The 20,211-nt window shown below is 38.0% G+C and overlaps 1 protein-coding gene across 2 annotated transcripts; it reads left to right on the top strand.

The window, feature by feature from the left end:
* The first annotated feature begins 927 nt into the window (after positions 1-927).
* On the top strand, positions 928-19,587 carry LOC135614246 (mediator of RNA polymerase II transcription subunit 14-like). 2 transcript variants are annotated; one of them, XM_065111395.1, is made up of 8 exons: positions 928-1,370; positions 3,869-4,180; positions 9,007-9,104; positions 12,303-12,477; positions 14,031-14,997; positions 15,101-16,110; positions 16,761-17,827; positions 18,136-19,587. In XM_065111395.1, exons 1-8 carry the CDS (start codon positions 1,152-1,154, stop codon positions 18,935-18,937), a joined length of 4,650 nt encoding a protein of 1,549 aa, XP_064967467.1. In that variant the 5' UTR covers positions 928-1,151; the 3' UTR covers positions 18,938-19,587. The 2 variants fall into 2 exon arrangements, with proteins under 2 accessions (XP_064967467.1, XP_064967466.1); XM_065111394.1 differs by having other exon boundaries at positions 3,869-4,945.
* Positions 19,588-20,211: the final 624 nt, after the last annotated feature.

Raw genomic sequence — 20,211 nt, 5'->3', positions numbered from 1 at the left:
TATGTATGAAACTATGTAAAATCTCAAATTAACTATGTAGTTGTTAAAATAAGTGAAAACCTATCACTTGATTAACCTTCCTATTTTTTCTTAAATCAAATATTATTATATTAGTATTGATATGAGTAATAATAGTCATATAATTATCATATCAATAGTTTATGTCAAGCTATCGGATATTGTTATTCGAACCATCAACCATGTCAATATAAAATCTCTAACAACTTTCTCTTGATCACATACATGTTATGTTGAGCCAACTTTCTATATATTTTTATTAAATATATATATTTTTCATCTTAGATGATAAATTTCAAATTAAGTAAAATCAAATTTTATAAATTTATTTTTACCATGCGACACATTCTTTTCTTTTCTTTTAGAAATTTTATATTGAAAATGGATATTTTTGTATTCATTTCCAAATCGATAAATTACGCCTCAAATGTTTCAGGGTGAAACGTACTCTACAAAATATCACCTCATGCCCGATCAGTCGAGTCAAAATATTTCACGCACCCAACTTTTTCGGAGCCACGCTTGGCCGAACATAACTGGAGATGAGACGTGGAGCCCATGGGAGAGATGGGTGCGAGGGTGAGTCACGTAGTGCGACGTGTATTAGACAAGAAATATTTATCTGGAGGCAAAATAAAAGAAATGATTTCCCCACCGGTTAGTTTGAGACAAGAAGTCTGCCCTCGTTATCGTTGGAGGTTATACTGAGCTTCTTACGGGCCCACCGATTTCCTCCAATTACATAGCAGGTATGTTTTGCGAGTAGCTAATCAGATGTAAGAAAAAGATTTTTATGATGAAGTGGCGGCCACATAGATCACATGTGGACCAACCAACCCTTTCCCCCATTCCTGTTTGTCTTAAGCCCAAACCCGCACGCTCCAAAGAGCCTGCCTTTCTCTCTGTGCGGGTCGCGGATCCTCTCTCTCTCTCTCTCTCCGGTCTTTGCACACTGTATTTGGTCGCTTCCTCCGCCCTCGAACGCCAGAAAACATCAATTGGCGCTGCTAATTCGATCTCGCCTTCCTTCGCTTTGCACCCGCGGCGCCCGGATTCGAGCCGGGACGTCGAAACCCTAGCGCGCCCCCCCCCCCCCCCCCCCCCCCACACTTTGGGCGCCGGAGCGGAGGGCGATGGCGGCGGAACTGGGGCAGCAGACGGTGGAGTTCTCCGCCCTTGTGCGACGAGCCGCGGAGGATTCCTACCTCGCCCTCAAAGAGCTGGTGGAGCGGTCCCGGGCGCCGGAGGACCAGCGATCCGACTCCGAGAAGAAGATAGACCTCCTCAAGTTCATCGCCAAGACTCGGCAGCGGATGCTCCGCCTCCATGTGCTCGCCAAGTGGTGCCAACAGGTGATTCTCGTCGTCGTCTTTTTTTTTTTTTTGGCTTCTTTATTGCTCGCTGTGAACTGGTTTTTTGCCTAGGGTTTCTGAATGTGTTCCTTCTTGAGTGCCTCTAGGCTCCGGTAGATGGAAAGCCGCTTCATTTCTTAATCCATGGTACGGATTTATTCTAGTGTCTGGATTAGTAGTTTATCTGGGGATGATCCTGGAAACCTAGTTCCAAACTGGTAGTCAGTCTTGGTGAATTTGGCGTTTTGGATATGCTTTAGGTTACAATAAGTGCAGCTTATTTCAGTTTTCTGGAGTGTTTTTCCCCCCTCCCTTTTAATGCATTTTAGCAACAATATGAAATTTATTAGTTTGTGATGCAGTACAACACGCTTTGTGCTCTAACAATTTTTTTCTACTAACCCCAAATGCTAAAACATCATTAAATCCTTAGTCTATTTGTATGTATTAATAGTTAAAAAATAGCAGATTATGTTTTGATGCAATTTAAGATGTAGCTAAATCCTTGAAGGTGAATTGTAAAATTAGATAAATTTATTGGAACCATTATTTTGAGAATTTTCTCATTGGTGTTCTATATACTATTCTCAATCTTTGACAATTTTTTATTTGAGACTGATTGTATCCTAAGTTAGTTAGATGCTCTACAACTTTAGGAACCAAGTGAGTCGTTTTTATATGGTGCAGAAAATATTTATCATGATTCACAACATATTAAATCTTTGTTGTCTAGACATGTTAGGAGAAATATTCCATAAAGCACAGATTAAGGCTGTAAGTTGGGCAGTTTGAGTTTATTAGAGGTAAAACGTTTTTTGACCAAAGGTGAACACCCTCACCGCATGATGAACCCAATTTAATTTCTGAATTAGCATGATAAACATGTACCTAATTCGAGGTGGAATCAAATTGATTCTCAAGGTATTTATGTCAGAAAAAGAAGTAAGCCACTGCATTCAATTTGTAAATGTTGATTGACAAAGCATGTTGTGCTTTTAATTGTCATTATCTAAATGTACAACTTTCCAGAAAGGTTGCACACTTTTTATGTTTGAATGATTTTTTTTGGAGTCTTCACTGGTAACCTTATTATAAAATCCTTTGTGACATTATGCTTCTTGATTTTTTGGAGTCTTTTTTATTCACTTTGTCACTTGTTTTACATCCAGCATTTTCTTTAAATTAAGCTCAGAATCTGACTTGAAGATGGTGGTCTGTGCATTTATTCATTTGTTTGATGATCAATGTCAAAGTAGTCTTGTAAACTTTTGAGATGCCTTATTATATAATTAAATTGTTGGCTCACGTTGTGTATCACATTAGATGACTGATTTGATCTTGAACTGGCATGGTTTAGGTGAAGTTCACGTATGGCATTTATAACACCTTGCCAGAGAACTATAATCTTAAGCCTGGACAAACATTCAAGTGAAAGCATAAAGAGTCTTGAATTAGCAAAATGATTGTTCTGTAACAGTCATTACAACTCATGAGCTTTATGAATGTCATTTGTTTTGTCTGATACAAGATAGTGTTCCTAATTATAGTTTGGTCTGTGTCCTAGTTTCCATTCTCATATTACTGAAATGGCAACTTATGCACATGATTGTCGATATACTCAAATTGGGCTCCTTCATGGAGAGAACTTCAAAATTTTAATAACATGGAGATGGAGGGCTGGGAAAGAATTTACATAAAAGATTCTAATGTATTTGTCGATCTCATCTTTTTGCAATCTCCCAATTTGACTGTGTGACATAGCCTAATTTAGAGATAGCTTAACCTTGAAGATGATCTTCCAGGAAATCTTTAAGAATTTAGGTGAAGGGTAAAAGTATAATGGCAGTTCTCTTGGTAGAAGTTTTGGAGGACAATTAAGATATAGTTATCTAGTCTAGTGTTGAAAACTTTATCATGCACATGTTTACAACTTTTAGTGGTCGATTCCGAGGTTGCCTTTTACATTGTCCGATTTGCTCAAATGGAGCCTACGATTGATGCACTAGTTGGCATGTGTTGACGTGTTGCTTTCCATAAAGGTTCCCATGCATGCTAGGCTGAGTCACACTCAAGCAACTCTTCACATGTGGAGGTTGGCTTAGGTTCTTTTTCATTGCAAAGGCTTCGTGTGCTACAAAGGTTGTGACATGCTCTGCTGCTACAGACAACATCCTTCCATTGCACACACAAATGAACTTTTATTGGAGGCTTTTTTGCTACATGTTCTTTAGAAACACTTTTTGTCAAATTTAGTTGCCTGACTATGAGTACATACTAAACACTAAACACAACTTGCTCAGTTATTTACTTTGGTTTGGAGGGAAATATGATGAATAAGTTTTGTTGTTTAAATAGATTATTTGCATTGATATTCGAGTTTCAAAGTTTTACAAAAAATAGACTATTTTTGTCTCTTTGGAATTCTGGAATTTAAGCTCTTAAGCAGCCTATTGGTGGCCCATTCTTGTGATACATAACTTACATTTTGACTTGTGCAGGTACCATTGATTCAGTATTGCCAACAACTTGCAGCAACACTTTCCAGCCATGATACTTGTTTTACCCAAACAGCAGATTCATTATTTTACATGCATGAAGGACTGCAGCATGCACGTGCTCCTATATTTGATGTTCCATCTGCTATTGAAATACTCCTCTCAGGAGGATATAAACGGCTGCCAAAATGTATAGAAGATTTGGTTATTCAGAGTACACTATCTGAGGATGAACAAAAGCCCACTTTAAAGAAGTTGGATACAATCCTCCGATCCAAACTTTTGGAGGTTGTACTTCCTAAAGAAATTAGTGAGGTAACTATTTCTGATGGTATTGCTGTTCTTCGTGTGGATGGGGAGTTTAAGGTTTTCCTTACCTTGGGTTACCGTGGTCATCTGTCATTGTGGAGGATACTTCACATAGAGTTGCTTGTTGGGGAGAAGAGTGGAACTATTAAACTTGAAGAGACACGAAGATATGCCCTTGGGGATGATCTCGAGCGCCGAATGGCTGCAACAGAAAATCCTTTTTTAATTTTATACACAGTTCTCCATGAACTGTGTGTTGCCCTTGTTATGGACACTGTACTAAGGCAAGTTCAGGTACTACGTCAATGTAGGTGGAAGGATGCAATACGCTTTGAGCTTATCTCTGATGGCACTGCAGCACAAGGAGCAAATACTAGTGCTTTGCAACTGGCCCAAGACGGTGAACTCGATTCAACTGGCCTAAAAACTCCTGGTTTGAAAATCATTTATTGGTTAGATGCTGACAAAAATGCCGGGGGATCTGATTTTAGTTCACGTCCATTTCTCAAACTTGAACCAGGGCAAGATACACAGATTAAGTGTCTACATAATTCCTTTGTATTAGACCCACTTACTGGCAAGGAAGCTATTTTTTCACTCGATCAAAGTTGCATTGATGTTGAGAAACTCCTGCTAAAAGCTATTGCATGCAATATACACACCCGTCTGCTTGAAATCCAGAGGGAGTTGAGTAAAAGTGTTAACATTTGTCGAGGTACAGGTGATGTTGTACTGAAGAATGATGGAAGTATGGTAGCAGATCTAAGAAAGGTTAGTAATGAATAAATTTATTCTTCATTTGTCATATGAGTTATCTGTTTCTAAGATACATGTGTAGATTTCATGATTGGGGTCTTTAGGATCAATAAATGTTTAAATGGTTCTAGTAAAAAGATTTTTAAGGTGCTGGCCTATATCACTGTTGATTACATGGTTTCATTCATATTGGCTAGATTTTCTTGGTTATACTTCTTCCATTTTGTTCATCTGTATTCAAATTCAATTACAAAGTCCCCACATGATTGACCCAAAACAATTAGCTCATCTATTTGTATTTCATTAATATTCATACAAACTCTAATTCCATAAAGAAATGCAATTAATATTTGCAAATACTCCCATAGCGTCACAAATCATGATGCAAGGAAATGTTCTTTGGCTTACAGAATATTGTAGAATGGATCCATAGGAGAAAATGGATTCTGAGGGTAAGGAAGTTAAGTTGAAGCGGGGAATGTTCATGTGGGTAGACTTTTGAGCTGCAGGCTGTGGCTAGATCTGGTCATCATGTATTTGCTTGGGAAAAATATTAGAAAAGCCTCCTTGGCAGCGTTCCAGGGGTTTTCAACATTAGATCAGTGCTAATGTAGACTTGAGTTGATCATGCTTATCTAAGGCATTTTGGTGGCGCGAGGTGGGAAGATGTTAATTCAAACTGTCCTGTTCTGTGAAGAGGTCTAACTATGTCTAGCGCCATTGAATTAATTTAATACAGTCATCTCATGCTCTTTGTTGTCCCATGCAAGGTTTGCAATACCGAATGATACCACCTGGTACGGGCGGTACATATCAGTCCATCAGCAGACCAGTACACAGACCGCCCGCTACCAAGCGGTATCGTTGATTGAGGTCGTTATTGTCGACGGTGATCGAGGGAGAAGAAAGAAGAGGGAGAAGAGGAAGAAAGAAATGAGAAAAGAAAAGAACCTGCAAATCGGTGCCGCTCTCCTCGTTTGTCGGTGACTTCTCATCCGCGCACGGGGGGAAGAGTCATCGGCGTCGTGGGGCGAAGAGAGACAACGCCTCAGCGAAATTATATATATATATATATATATAAAGGCGACGTCGCCGCATTGGGAGAAGGCAGAATTTTTTTTCTTCGGGCGACGTCGCAATTTTTTTTTTTTTTTTTTTTTTCTGTGATGTCGCTCGAGAGGCGATGTGGCCCCGTGTGGGGAGAAGAGAGATATACTGAGCGGTTTACCTCTTATATATATATATATATATACCGAACGATATACCGAAATATGCCGCTCAGTACACAGTATCATACCGAGCAAATCTCAAAATTCGGTACGGTACGAAATTTCAATCCTTAGTCCCATGAACATAAAGGTTGGCTTTTTATTCATATTGTCAATTTTGAACTGGATGCCTGTGAGTTCTTTGATGTATCTAGCATGAATGACATCTTTTTTTTATCTTAATATGTGCATCCTGAATGATCCAGATTAGATGGTCTCTTTTGGTCATTAATTTTGATTTTCAGTGCTATAATGATCGTCTATCATAAATATCATTCTTTATTTGCTTGTGTATAAGCCTAGCTACTTTATCATGGATGTAACTTTTTGTTCAGAGTAGCATACTGTTAGCAACTAGCTTCATCAACTTGGACTCCTTTCAAGTCCTTGGATTCCCATGAGGAGGGTGTTGAAAATATTCATTGGTTTTGGTGGAAAAAAATCATTAGTTGATTGACTCAATGCCTTGACCATAAAATCACATGTCAGTTTATATCTGCTCCTTTAAACTAGTTGATTAAGAATAAAACAAAGAAAGAGAAAAACCATTCTATATTGGATTCAGTGATAATCTTCTTTTTGTGTTGAAAGGCAAAATTAATGTAGTGATCTGAAGTAATTTTTAGTTTTTGTTCCAACCGATAAATGAAAAGTTATATGCCACTTATTGAAGCTTCTCTATTGGGATATTATGATTATCTTGCCTACTGGCTAAGGTTTCTGATTAGATACAGGTTATATTGAAGAAGTTTGGTAGGTGTCCTTTTTGCCTTAAAGATCTTAGTGGTTTACATAGGATCCTGGTCAACTACCTCTCTTTGCATGTTTGTGAATAGGTTCGCCAAACCGTACCGTACCGGCGTTTCGACGCTGGCTCGGTACGGTACGGTACGGCGTACCGAGCGGTATACCGAGGTGTACCGAGCGGTACACCTGATTTCACCGATTTATCCCTTCGAAAATACCTGAAAATTAAAAAAAAAGTTAGGATAGAGTTTTCAAGTTACAAATAAATATAGTAATAGTATAAGTTTAGCAAAATCAATGTAAATTAGGTAAAAATAGCATCACATATCTTTTTCGGGCTTTGAGGTAGTCTTGTTCGAGGTTCGTATTTCAGCTCGTTATAGATTGAAATATCTATAGAAAAATCAGTTGAATTGTTAGACTATTTTGTTACAATATAAACTCTAAAATTCAAATGAATTAAATAATCATATATCTAGATATACCTGATTGTTAATTCTATCACCAAAACGAACGACGGGCCTCCACGGGTGGTGGATCGGGGTCCTCGATCCGATACATATCAATATGATACGTTTGTTGGACCCAATCATGAAATTGATCCCATGATATAGTGTATTGATACACCGTATGCCATTGATGCATCAATGTGGTACTGATCGTAGATTGATCGTCATAAATCATATTTGTCCGAGGCAGCTCTTGAGGCATATATTGGTGTTGTTCTGTATCATACTGTTGCTCAGAGAAGGATGACCAACTATCACCATACTGTTGTTGCCATATGATTCTTCATAATACGATGGCCGTGAATACGATGAGTCTCTTTCTGTGTCTATATCATGTATGCTCTGTCGCATTTGTTCATATTCATCCACTGCCTTCCCCTTCCCCTTCCCCTTCTCCTTCCCCTTCCGCGCATAAACTTGACCAGTACCTTGTCGAGTTCCATGATCTGAATCTTGAGTGGTATGTGTAAAATATTGCTCCTCAGTCCATTCACCACCCTCAAGTTGTGCAGACGAGACCAACGACTGCCCGGTATCACCGCCATCATCTGTTGAGGCACTGCTGTCCGTGTTGTTGTCATGTCTCTGGACCGAACGAGAAAGAGAATGTGATTGTGAAGGTGTCTTGTCGCCCGACTCGATTCTTTCCAACGAATACATACCTCTTGATTAGAAAGTTCTTCCTCTTAATCTTCCCAAATTTATCTCGATTGAATTCACAAATCGTTGTTTTATAGAGTTTATGAGAGAAAAGAAATGTTTGAGAGAGAGTTTAAGAGAGTATAATGAAATAGGGGAGAGAAGATTAGTTTAAATAGGAGCACTGCTACAGTGTGGTAACGGTCGATTTCGATCGTTACCGAGTGGTATCGGGCGGTAACGGTCAAAATTTCGACCGTTACCGCCCGATATAGGCTTTTTTTGGTGTACCGCCCGGTAGAGGGTGGTCCGCGTACCGGTCGCCTCTCGGACCGGTACGTACCGCCCGTACCAGGCGGTACACATCGGTATGGCGAACCTTGTGTGATATTATAATTTATATAGTTTTGCTTCGTGTTTTCTGTCCAAATTTGTGAGAGATGGCTTAGTTTTATTTGTGACTTTTAAAGGCAGACTAGTCTCTAAACTTATGCATCTTCCAGGGGTTTTTCCATACAATAATTTTAATTGCTGACTTGACAGTTCCACTGGTGATCATATTTGCTTGTAAATGATGATTCAAGTTTTACCAAGCTATCTTTTTTATAAGCACAAAAGGCTAATTAAGCTGAAATCTCTGAGAAATTAGTCAGTGAATTGGAAGTATTATGTCATAAATTTCTTGGTAGTTGTCTTTTAACCAATATATAATATGCTAGATTGAGATTCCATAATAAGTATCTAGGTGATGTTTGTTTGATTTGATGAACCCTAGCATTTTTAAAAGTTGAGTCAAATGACGTTGAACATTCTTTCTTAGTTTCTTGTTTTTGACTTGATAGTTCTATACTTGTTCTTTCATGACAACATGAATATTCTAAGTAGCTTTTTAACTTTTCTAAGTATTTTGCAGAAGGATGAAAACTCTAGTATTGAGGATTATTTTGGGGATGAAGTACTAAAAGTGCGAGCTTGTGGGATGTCATTTATTACACTTGGAATAAATATCCGGTTAGTTAATCTTTTTAACTTGTGACATCAGTAAATGTTGCTTTATTTTTTGTGGTGTTTAGTTTTAGAGCATCGCTTCTTAGTGTCAACCACAACAAGAATCATGTGATGTTATAGGAAATTCGGTTTTCATGGTTTCAACCTTCTACAAAAGTAGATATGTTCTAGAATAACCAAATATGGTAAATGACTCCCTTAAATTCTTAGCATCATAATTGATCCTAAATTTCTTCTGACAACGTGTTGGCTTCAATATTGTTGTATGTAAATTTCTTGGGACAGAAGATTGACATATTATGTTTTAGCTCACTTGTAAATCTAGCGTTGTTCCTAATATAAAGCACAGTATGTAACAAGCAGGTAGGTAATTTCATAGTTTAAAGGAAGATCCCACAATTGAGGTGCTTTCTTGAGTGCACAATTTCACATCGGCATGCTTCTTGATAACTATGTTTAGTAAATTGTTTACAGATATCTAGGATCAGAGATCCTCATAGATTGATTTTGTTTTTATCAAGTAAAATATTTAATATATGAAGATTTAAAACAATCATTATGTACTTCAATAAAAGATTTATTAGTTGCATGGAGTGGGACATGCATGTAATAGGTTAACATGATATGTTGCTTTACTATGGTGTCTTGTGCTAGTCCCCACATGCTGTTATCTTATAGTCCATGAACTGTCATGCAAGTTGCACAATTACTAAAAGTATCATATGTACAGGGAATCAATTGTGGTACATAAGTGCTCAAAATCATACTTTGCACTTATATAACTATTATGGTATAATGAGGGTGCATTTGACCCTTCGACCCTGCATTTGGGAGAGCCTTATGCATCAGGCTTGTTCTTTTTTATGGTGCAGGTGCCCATGGTTCTTTTCCATAATCCATTACTTCAGTGTAAACAACTACTTCGATGCCCAATAAAACGAAAGGGGACAGTGGCAATTCTATGTTAACTCTATGACATAGGCATGCCAAGAAAGTTCAGATATATAGTATAAGAAGCAAGGTTGAAGCCAGTTGTTCTGTACTGGTCGATATTTAGGTTTGATGGCCAATGGTATGTGGACCAGATGGTTTCATCCTGTCCAATTTGATACCGAGCATACTGCTCAGTACAGTAATCAGTACCGAACTGTACTACCACCTGGTACTGTTGTTTCCCTCTTTGTTTTAAACCCCATGATAGTTGTTTGCATCCTTCTCTCTCTCTCTCTCTCTCTCTCTCTCTCTCTCTCTTCTTTTCACTTGTTTCTTTTATGTGTATGGGTAGCTGTTTCTTTTTTATTTATGTTGACATCTCTTTGTTTTAACTCTTCTTCTTCCACTCCCCTCTCTCTCACTTTTTGTCTCTGTTTCCACGACTACTCCATCACCTCAGACCCCTTCTTATCTCTTCCTGCTCCTCTGCCTCCTCTCCCTCCTCCCAACCAGATGTTCTTATATTGAGTTGAGTGTTGAACCTAGCAAAGACTTCATTACATCATGATGATTTGACCTTATGACTATGGTCAACAGCTGTTTCTTTCTATTTCATTTTTTCTCTCTGCCTCTTATGTGAACTTCCTTTCTTGATTTTTCTCCTGCTGTTGGCACAAGCCTTCTTTCTTTGGATTTAGAAATCTTCAGAGCACCTAATCTTTCTTTATTGCTTTGTAATGTTGTTCCTGTTGTTCAAACCTTCAATCAATTTTTTTCTTAATCTACATTAAGTATTTTAGTTTATCACTATATCTTTCATTTTCATTTTTTTCTCTACCTTATATTTTGACTTTTCTCCGCTGCTGACACAAGCCTTCTTTCTTCAAACTTTTAGGGGACGACTTCCTTTATTGCTTTGCACCTGTTGCCTTCATCTATCACTCAAACCTTGATTCAATTTTCTCTTGCATCTAACATTAAGGGAGATTTAGGCCAAAATGATGCTTTGTTTTCAATTTAATTGCCTTCGACATGAAATCTTCAGCTTTTGAATATTGTACTGGTACAAGTGCATAGACGAAGGACTTATTAAAGGACTAAGCTGCTTAATTATTGTGGTCATGTCTCCCATGCTTTATGATGCCCCTTCCATAACTGACATTCATTTTTCCGGAATGCGAACATCAGTATGGCAAATGCTTTCCTCTTAATATTTTTCGCTTGGAGCTGAAGAGTTAATGCATTCAATTGAGTCATGTAAATCTTTCAACCTCAGTCAAAAGACCATTGATTTCTAAATTTTTTTGTGATAAATTCCTTCAGGAATTACCAAGTTGAGTTAGATAATTTTTTTCCTGGAATTAGCAAGTTTAGAAAGAGCTTTGGCACTCTATTTCTGAAGTGGTACCAGGTAGGTTTGAGGAACTGGAAATCTGAAGACTAATTTTACATATATTAACTGAAAGTTTATGCTTGATCACATCCTTATGGGCATAATCTCTAACTGTCACAATATTAACCTTTCCAAATTTATCTCAGAATATTTTATGTTACACCTTTCCTTTTCAAGCCTCTTGACGAACCTTATCTTATTAGTTACAACTCCAACCTAGCATTTGTGATTTGACGTTTTTGCTTCTAAATTAAAAGCTGCCTTCAAAGCAGCACACTTTCTGTGAATTTATACTGGAGTGATATCGTTATAATCTGTAGTAAGAATGTGGTTTCAGTCAATATCAACAATTCGGAAGTTATATCAAGGAAACAATATGCTGTATGAGATCTATTGGAAGCTATGAATATAATGACAGGAATATCATATCTTTAGTAAATATGCTTCCAAAAGTTATTATATGGTTAGGTGTTATTATATTTCAAATAGGATTTGTATTTTAAAGAGTTTTAGTGAATTTCAGCAGTAGTTTATCATGCTAAGGGGGTATTGAAATGGTGATCTATGCTATGATGAGGTTATGTCGACTCATCCTTTGTATATCTTTGGCTTGATCCATGATGGATTTGTGTCAGACATCTTGTTCTTTTTGTATCATGTCCCAGCAAAGATTAAATCTTGATTTGAACTCATGGTGTTTTTGAAATGTATATTCTTTAAGCTGTTGAATGATTTTTTACATTCAGCCAGAAATCATGTCTAATATTTTGGCCAAGCTTCTTCATTCTTCTGATTTAGATCTCTAGCAACTCTTACAGAATTCTGCAGTTTTCTTATGTATCCTCAATTGGTTAAATTATTTGTTCAAAGCACAGGAATGGACGATTCCTCCTTCAATCTTCCAAGAATATCCTTTTACCATCTACCCTAGTTGATTGTGAAGAGGCTTTAAACCAAGGAAGCTTTAGTGCGACGGAGGTATTTACAAGCTTAAGAAGCAAGAGTATTCTCAATATATTTGCATCAACTGGGAGATTTTTAGGCCTGGAGGTAATTTTTCCAGGGGTTTTCACATAAAATCATTTTCTTATTGCATTGACTGACAACATGGCTTATGTGATAGTTTGAGATTTTAAAGTTTGTTGGGATACTGGCGTGTCCACTTAGGGAAAGGAAATAAAAAAAAATGCAGTATAATCCAAGAGATCAATATTTGAAGTTCTAATTTAAAATTGAATGAACATCACAGTCATCTCTGTGCTTGAAATCTGTGCTTCTTTCTCTTCATTAATTATTGTTGGGCTTGTCCTAGACCTAGTGGTTCATCTGCATAATCAAATCTAATTTATGTAAATATCTCCTACAGTGATGTCAGGAGACTTTTCAGGAATTATATTACTGCTATCTTTTAGATTGTCAGTATGCATAACCGTAAGGATTGACATGTTCTAGCCTGTTTGACAGTTTCACCTGTCAAGTTTCAGTCATCAGAAACATGTCTGGGGGAGAGCTGAAATAAGGTAGTGTGCATAGTGGATTGCAAAAGTTGGAGGATGTACCTAGGTCTCATCTTATGCAATTTCCATTTATGGGATTACATTTATAATCATTTAGCAACTGATGTAGGAATAAATTTATAGTGTTGCCTCCTTTAAAACTATAACATTTCCTGATTTCTGAACTATAAGGATGATTCTGTGTTGTGGTTTTGGTTTTTATGTGCTATCCCTGATTTTACAGCAAATAGCTGTATATGGAATTTTGAGTTTTTTTTGGCTTTATGTCATTTTAGACAGAGGACATTTGGGTTTGAAGTAATTCAGCATCGTCACCTGGTCTCCAACATACTGGTTGGCTAGTTCAACCTTTTTTTGTTTGCCAGTTTGGTTACTTTAGAATATATATATTTTTCAAAGTATTTTGCATGAAATAAAGGACAGGCTCGGTAAAAGAAGGATAAATAGATGAAAGCTGGTACATGATTGCCTTGAGAAGAATGAAGACAAAATCTATTTCTTAGATGAGGATGTCTAGGATAATGCCCCATGTCCTACTCTTTCTAGATAAACATGTTCATATTTTCTTGAACCAAGTGAAACATATAGAATTTTTATATGTACTTGTGGAGTTTAGCTCTATAATTTCCTTCAACGAAGTTTGTGTTGGATGAGATCATAGCACTTCAGAGTCATGGACTAAACACTCGGACATTGAGTCTGGCTCATGGCAGCAAATATTGAGCTAAAGCACCTTAATGGATATTGACAAAGCAATCCAACCCGACTAACAAAGTTAAGGAGACATGCATACATGAAACAAGAACATCTGACTCTAACTTTTAGAAAACTCATCTGGAACCCTGTCCTTTCACTAGCAACTCCACAAGGGTAGATCCAGATCCTCTTCAAAGTCTATGTTACTGATTCTCTTTAGACTTGTAGGCATAGTATAGTCTGTTCTGTCAATATTTTTTGATTTTCATGAACTAACATTATGATTTCAGCAGCTGCACACACTTAGGTTGTTGGTTTGTTTATAGAGAGATGTTATTGACTTTTATGTCTAGTATTTTCTTCTAAATGATGTTTTTTTGTCGTCTGCAGGTTTATGATCAGTCTTTGACTAGTCTGAAGATCCCCAATTCCATATTGCAAGTCTCTGATTTACTTGTAATGGGTTTTCCTCAGTGTGCAAATTGTTATTATTTACTGATGCAGGTCGACAAGAATTTTAAACTGGTGTTCAATTTGCTAGAATCACAATCTGACCAAGATGGAAAATCTAGTTCATTTGGTGATGCCAATCAAATCATACGTTTTAGTAGAATTGATATTGGTCAGATGAAAATAGTTGATGATGAATTGAATGTGAGCCTCTTTGATTGGGAGAAGCTACATTCTTTACCAAACATCGGCACTTTTAACCAGGTTGGAGAACATAATATTGGAGTAGATGCTGCTCTCCAGCGTCCTGGATTTTCACAATCAGCCTTCTCATCTGTTGTTGATGAAGTGTTTGAGTTTGGAAAAGGTCCTTTTCCCACGACAAACCATCTTGCCTCATCTTATAGGATGCCTCCTTTTTCTCATTTAGGTACTCCTTCTAGTGGTTATCAAGGATTAAATGCTGGAGTGAGCTCATCTAATTTTGAAGGGGAGTTACAACAATCTCAAGTTCATAAAGTTAAAAAGGTTTCTTCTAGTCTTACAAGTTCATCTCTGTTTGATGAAGCAAACAACTTAAAAGGCTTAATTCAGAATAGTGCTACTGGTTCCCTTTCCTCTTCAAGCCCAGTGAGGATATCACCAATTCATAAATTGTCAACCTTGAGGTCTGATCAAGACATTAGCTCTCTTAAGCCTCCATATTCGGCTGACGTTGGTCAACGCCCTCCTGTGGATGAACCTCCGAAAGAGTTTAATATGATTGAAGGGAGTGGGCTAGGTCAACTATTGCCTCCACTTCGGACATCTTGTTCACCAGTTTCTGCCCCTAGCATGACACCAAATATCATAGAAAGCTCATCATTGAATGTTCCTAGATCTAACTCATCGCCTTTGGCTAAACCATGTAAGACTTAATGCCTTATAAGTTCGAAGTTCTTTGATGATCATGATGTATTTGCTCTCTTTAGTTTTAAAGCCTTTTTTCATTGTTAATGCATTTTTTATAGGCCAAACACCAGAAATTGGAGCTCCCACCTTAGATGATAATGTTGCTCATAAGCATGTAAGAAAAGGAAGGAAGCAGTCTCTATTGGATTTTGTTAAATTGCTTCCTTCATTTCAAGGATCAGAAGCAAGTTTTACACAGCATAAAAGGCGAAAAATATTAAAATTAGCTGACTCTAGTTCTGCAGCTTCTCCATCCCTTCCTTCAATAGTGTCATGCAGAACTGGTGGATGTACATATGGGGATCTTCTTGCTGAAGCAAATCATGGCATTACACCTTCAAATTTGTATGTTTCTGTCCTACTACATGTTGTCAGGCATTGTTCACTCTGTATTAAGCATGCTCGGCTAACCAGCCAAATGGATTCACAAGACATTTCTTATGTTGAAGAAATTGGTCTGCAAATTCCATCCTCAAACTTGTGGTTGAAGTTGCCATTTGCCAGGGATGATTCTTGGCAGCGTATTTGCTTGCGCCTTGGTAAACCTGGAACCATGTGCTGGGATGTAAAAATCAATGACCCTTATTTCAGGGAATTATGGGAACTTCATAAAGGAAGTACCACTACATTGTGGGGCTCTGGTGTACGTATTGCCAATACATCCGAGATTGATTCACACATCTGTTTTGACCCAGAAGGTGTTGTCTTGAGTTATAAGAGTGTTGAAGATGATAGTATTCAGAGGCTTGTATCAGATTTACGTAGGCTTTCAAATGCACGATTATTTGCTCATGGGATGCGAAAACTAATTGGTTTGGGCACTGATGATAGTAGTGATCATATAACAAACTTGGACTTGAAGGTACAAACTAAAGGTACTGGTGACTTGGTAGATAAGTTATCCGAACAGATGAGAAAAGCCTTTAAAATTGAAGCAGTTGGTTTGATGAGTTTGTGGTTTAGCTATGGCTCAATGCCCGTGATAGTTCATTTTGTTGTTGAATGGGAAGCTGATAAGGATTGTTGTACGATGCATGTTTCCCTTGATCAACTTTGGCCACATACAAAGGTACATCCTTTTTCCTCTAAAAAACATTACTACTGCATTTTTTTTTCTTTGATAACATCTCACTCCAGACTGGCACAAGAGTACGAATGTATTATAGGAGTTATTGAAGTATACAATACTGCTTCAATTTTCTTTAGGTTTATATTAAATTTGCAGGTTGAAAGTGGTTGATGGTACCACGATACATTAATGATTAAACGATTTCATTTCTGCATTTTTATTAACCTGAGATGACCTTTGTTACCGTAAAATTTAGATGCAGCCTTTTTCAGGTTCTTCCATTATATTACAGGCAATGTGCAGAATTCAAGTAAATAAACAATATCTTGAAAAGTGTCCAGCATCAGATGTGCTCCTTTTTCGTGGTCATGCAAAAATATTCTGTTTCATATTAAATCTGTTTGCTTTGTTGACAGTTTTATTCACATAACCTATACTGATTTTGATGCATTGCTCATGTATCAGTCTGATCTTGATGCAGAATTTTTAGGCAGCCATGAGATAAATTTGGTTTGCAGTTGAACTTTTCCTTTACATGTTAATTAGATGATTGCATATCACACTTGTTATGGTTATATATTTGATTGTTTATTGCATGACATTTGATGTTTGTTTTGAAAGTTTAATTTCATTTTAATTTATCTGTGCAGTTTTTGGAAGATTTCATTAATGGAGGTGAAGTTGCATCTTTCTTGGACTGTATCCGTCTTACTGCTGGTCCTTTACTTGCTCTTTGTGGCGCAATACGTCCTGCACGTATACCTGTTCCTGTTTCTGCTGGTCATTCTCTTGTACAAAAGCAGAACAATTTCATGTCATCTCACGGATTAATGGCAAATCCTTCTGCAACTGCAATCCAAGTTTCATCTAGTGCTGCTGCAACTACTACACTTATGACCCAGCTTGGCAGTAACAGTCTTCAAGCCGCCGCAGTTTTATCGGCCACTGGAAGAGGTGGGCCAGGACTTGTTCCTAGCTCTTTATTACCTTTTGATGTCTCAGTCGTCCTGAGAGGTCCATACTGGATACGCATAATATATCGTAAGAAGTTTGCCGTGGATATGCGCTGCTTTGCTGGTGATCAAGTTTGGCTACAGCCTGCAACACCTCCTAAACGAGGACCTGCAGCTGGTGGATCGTTGCCATGTCCACAATTTCGGCCATTTATTATGGAGCATGTTGCTCAGGGCTTGAATGCTTTAGAGCCTAATTTTTCTGGTGCATCACATGCTGGTGTGCAGCTTGGTTCAAGCAATGCCAATGTGAATTCAGTCTCTCAACCGCTAGCACCTAATACCAACCGTGTGAATGCTGCAACTGGTACTGGAACATCAAGATCAAATTCTGTTCTTGGAAATCCGGTGGGTGGTACCATAGGTCGAGCTGGCAGTGCCATGCTAGCCTCTTCAGGGTTGGCTTCTGGGATCTCTGGGTTACCATTACGTATATCTCCAGGTACTTGTTTTCCAGTTCATGTGAAAGGAGAGCTTAACACAGCTTTTATTGGGCTTGGAGATGATGGAGGATATGGTGGTGGTTGGGTTCCCCTTGCAGCCCTCAAGAAGGTGTTGCGTGGCATTCTCAAATATCTTGGTGTATTGTGGTTGTTTGCACAGTTGCCTGATCTTATAAAAGAAATTCTAGGAATTTTAAGGGATAATGAAGGGGGACTTCTGAATTTGGATCAGGAGCAACCTGCCTTGCGCTTTTTTGTCGGGTGAGAGATTTATTGCCCATGTATTTATATTGTATTTATATTGCAACCATTTGTGATGCTAAGGGATGAAACTTCTGTTTTATAATTATTCGTCTTTCACACTAGCTACATTGATTAGACTTTATAGTCAACTTCTATTCAAGTTTTCAAAGCCATTGCATAAGTTTTTGGGGCAACAAATACAACAAGAACAAGAAATCATACCATCATAGTTACGTTGATTTTTGTTTCGTCTTTTGCTACCTCAGTTGGGATTCCCTACAGTTGATATGACTGACTGAATGTATTTGCTTTGTTTTGTTCTGTAGAAGCTACGTGTTTGCTGTGAGCGTTCACAGAGTTCAACTTCTTCTGCAAGTTTTGAGTCTCAGACGGTTTCACCATCAGCAACAACAGCAGCAGCAGCAAAACCAAAGTGCCACTCAGGAAGAACTAGCCCCTGGAGAAATTAATGAGATATGTGACTACTTCAGCAGGCGTGTCGCATCTGAGCCCTATGATGCTTCTAGGGTTGCATCCTTTATTACACTTCTTACCCTACCCATTTCAGTCCTTCGAGAGTTTCTGAAGCTGATCTCTTGGAAGAAAGGATTGTCACTGGCACATGGTGGAGACATAGCAACTGCTCAAAGGTCCCGTATTGAATTATGCTTAGAGAATCACTCGGGCTCTGTTTTAGAGAACTCAGAGACCACGTCTTGTTCAAAAAGTAATATACATCATGATCGAGTCCATAATCTAGTAGATTTTGCTCTTACCTTTGTCCTTGACCCTGCCCATATCCCTCACATGAATGTTGCTGGTGGAGCTGCTTGGCTACCATACTGTGTGTCTGTAAGACTAAGATATTCATTTGGTGAGAATGCCCATGTTTCTTTTCTTGCAATGGAAGGAAGCCATGGAGGAAGAGCATGCTGGTCGCGACATGAAGACTGGGAGAAATGCAAGCAGAGGATGACCAGAGCAGCAGAATATGCCAATGGGAACTCGGCAGGTGATGCCAGTCAGGGGCGGTTGCGGTTGGTTGCTGATGCACTGCAGAGGACATTGCAAGTAGCACTACAGCAGCTGAGAGATTGCTCTCTTTCCTCAAGTTCCATTGGAACTTAACCACTTCCCTCCGGAAACTTCATCAATGGAAGTTTCTGCATTAGACCTGTGCATCATAGGCAGATTCAGTAGTGCCTCATCCAACGCCGACAATCAGGCATCCTGGATTCCTTTTATCCGGAACATGAACCAAGTGTTTGATGATGGTGGAGAAGTTTGAGGTGGAAGTGCTTCCTAGTTTGTCTGCTTTGGACATGTAAATTTTGTGCGTGTATAGTTCATCTAGTGGAGTTAAAGTAAAGGAGACCTGATTTTTTGGTTCCATGATCAACCGGGCATGTGGAATGTGCACAAAGCGAGCAAGGATCTTTGGAAAATCCTCTGGGGTTTTGAATCTTATATAGCTTAACAAGGATGTAGCTGCATAACCTATGTTGGGAGTGTGTGTTAAACATTTCTAGATCCCTTTGTTAATCAGGGAAATCACCAGTATGTAACAAGTTATGTTGTCATTGACTTTTTCTTTAGCTCTGGTGTGGCATCAGTGGAATCAGAGGGTTTGTCAATGTGATAGGTTTGCTCATGTTTGTTAATGTTTTTTCTTATTTTCCTTGTTTTCAAGGATTCATTGTCTCCAGATCAAGTATTTGTAATTGAAGGTTTTGATTCAACAATTTTTGATAAAAATATATCAGATAGATACTTCACTATCTCCTATGAGGACTTCGATTTTTTTTTTTTCTCTTTTTACATTAATGATTGCAGTGAAAAGATGATGGTGGTAATGCATGGCTGGTGGTGAGAAATATTTTGGTGCATACATTTTGAGCTAACATCTAAATGGCTGTTGCACTCCTCCTTGATGAATGGAGAAAGTGAGATCACATTACTCCTTGTTGTTTCATATATCTATATAGGACAATATACTGCTAGGTAAGAAATTATCTAAATGACCAACAATACTATGAAATACAAAATAAGATGTTAAGAAATAAATAGCAAAAAGAAAAATAATAAGCAGGTGTTAGATTAATACAAAAAGAATAAAATACAGATAACCACTACACCCATCACAACTAACCAATGTAATCAGTGTGCCAAATACTGCAGCAATCATCAAGCAGACTACTAATGGCTTATGACATGTTGGGGATAGACTTGCACTGCACTCTCCAAAAACCTAATTTGGATACCAATAGCAAATTGGTGTTGTAGCAAAATGGCTTCATCTTATGGATGCTTGTAAAAAAGCAGAGCAGAGACTTCCGTTACTGAAAACATCAAGGCCACCCACATAAAGAAATGACAAGTTCTATGAAATATTTGACTGATGA

Source organism: Musa acuminata, chromosome BXJ2-6, assembly GCF_036884655.1.
Source record: "Musa acuminata AAA Group cultivar baxijiao chromosome BXJ2-6, Cavendish_Baxijiao_AAA, whole genome shotgun sequence".
Lineage (NCBI taxonomy): Eukaryota > Viridiplantae > Streptophyta > Magnoliopsida > Zingiberales > Musaceae > Musa > Musa acuminata.
Note: the sequence above shows the minus strand (reverse complement) of the source record. Positions and strands in the feature narration are given on the sequence as shown.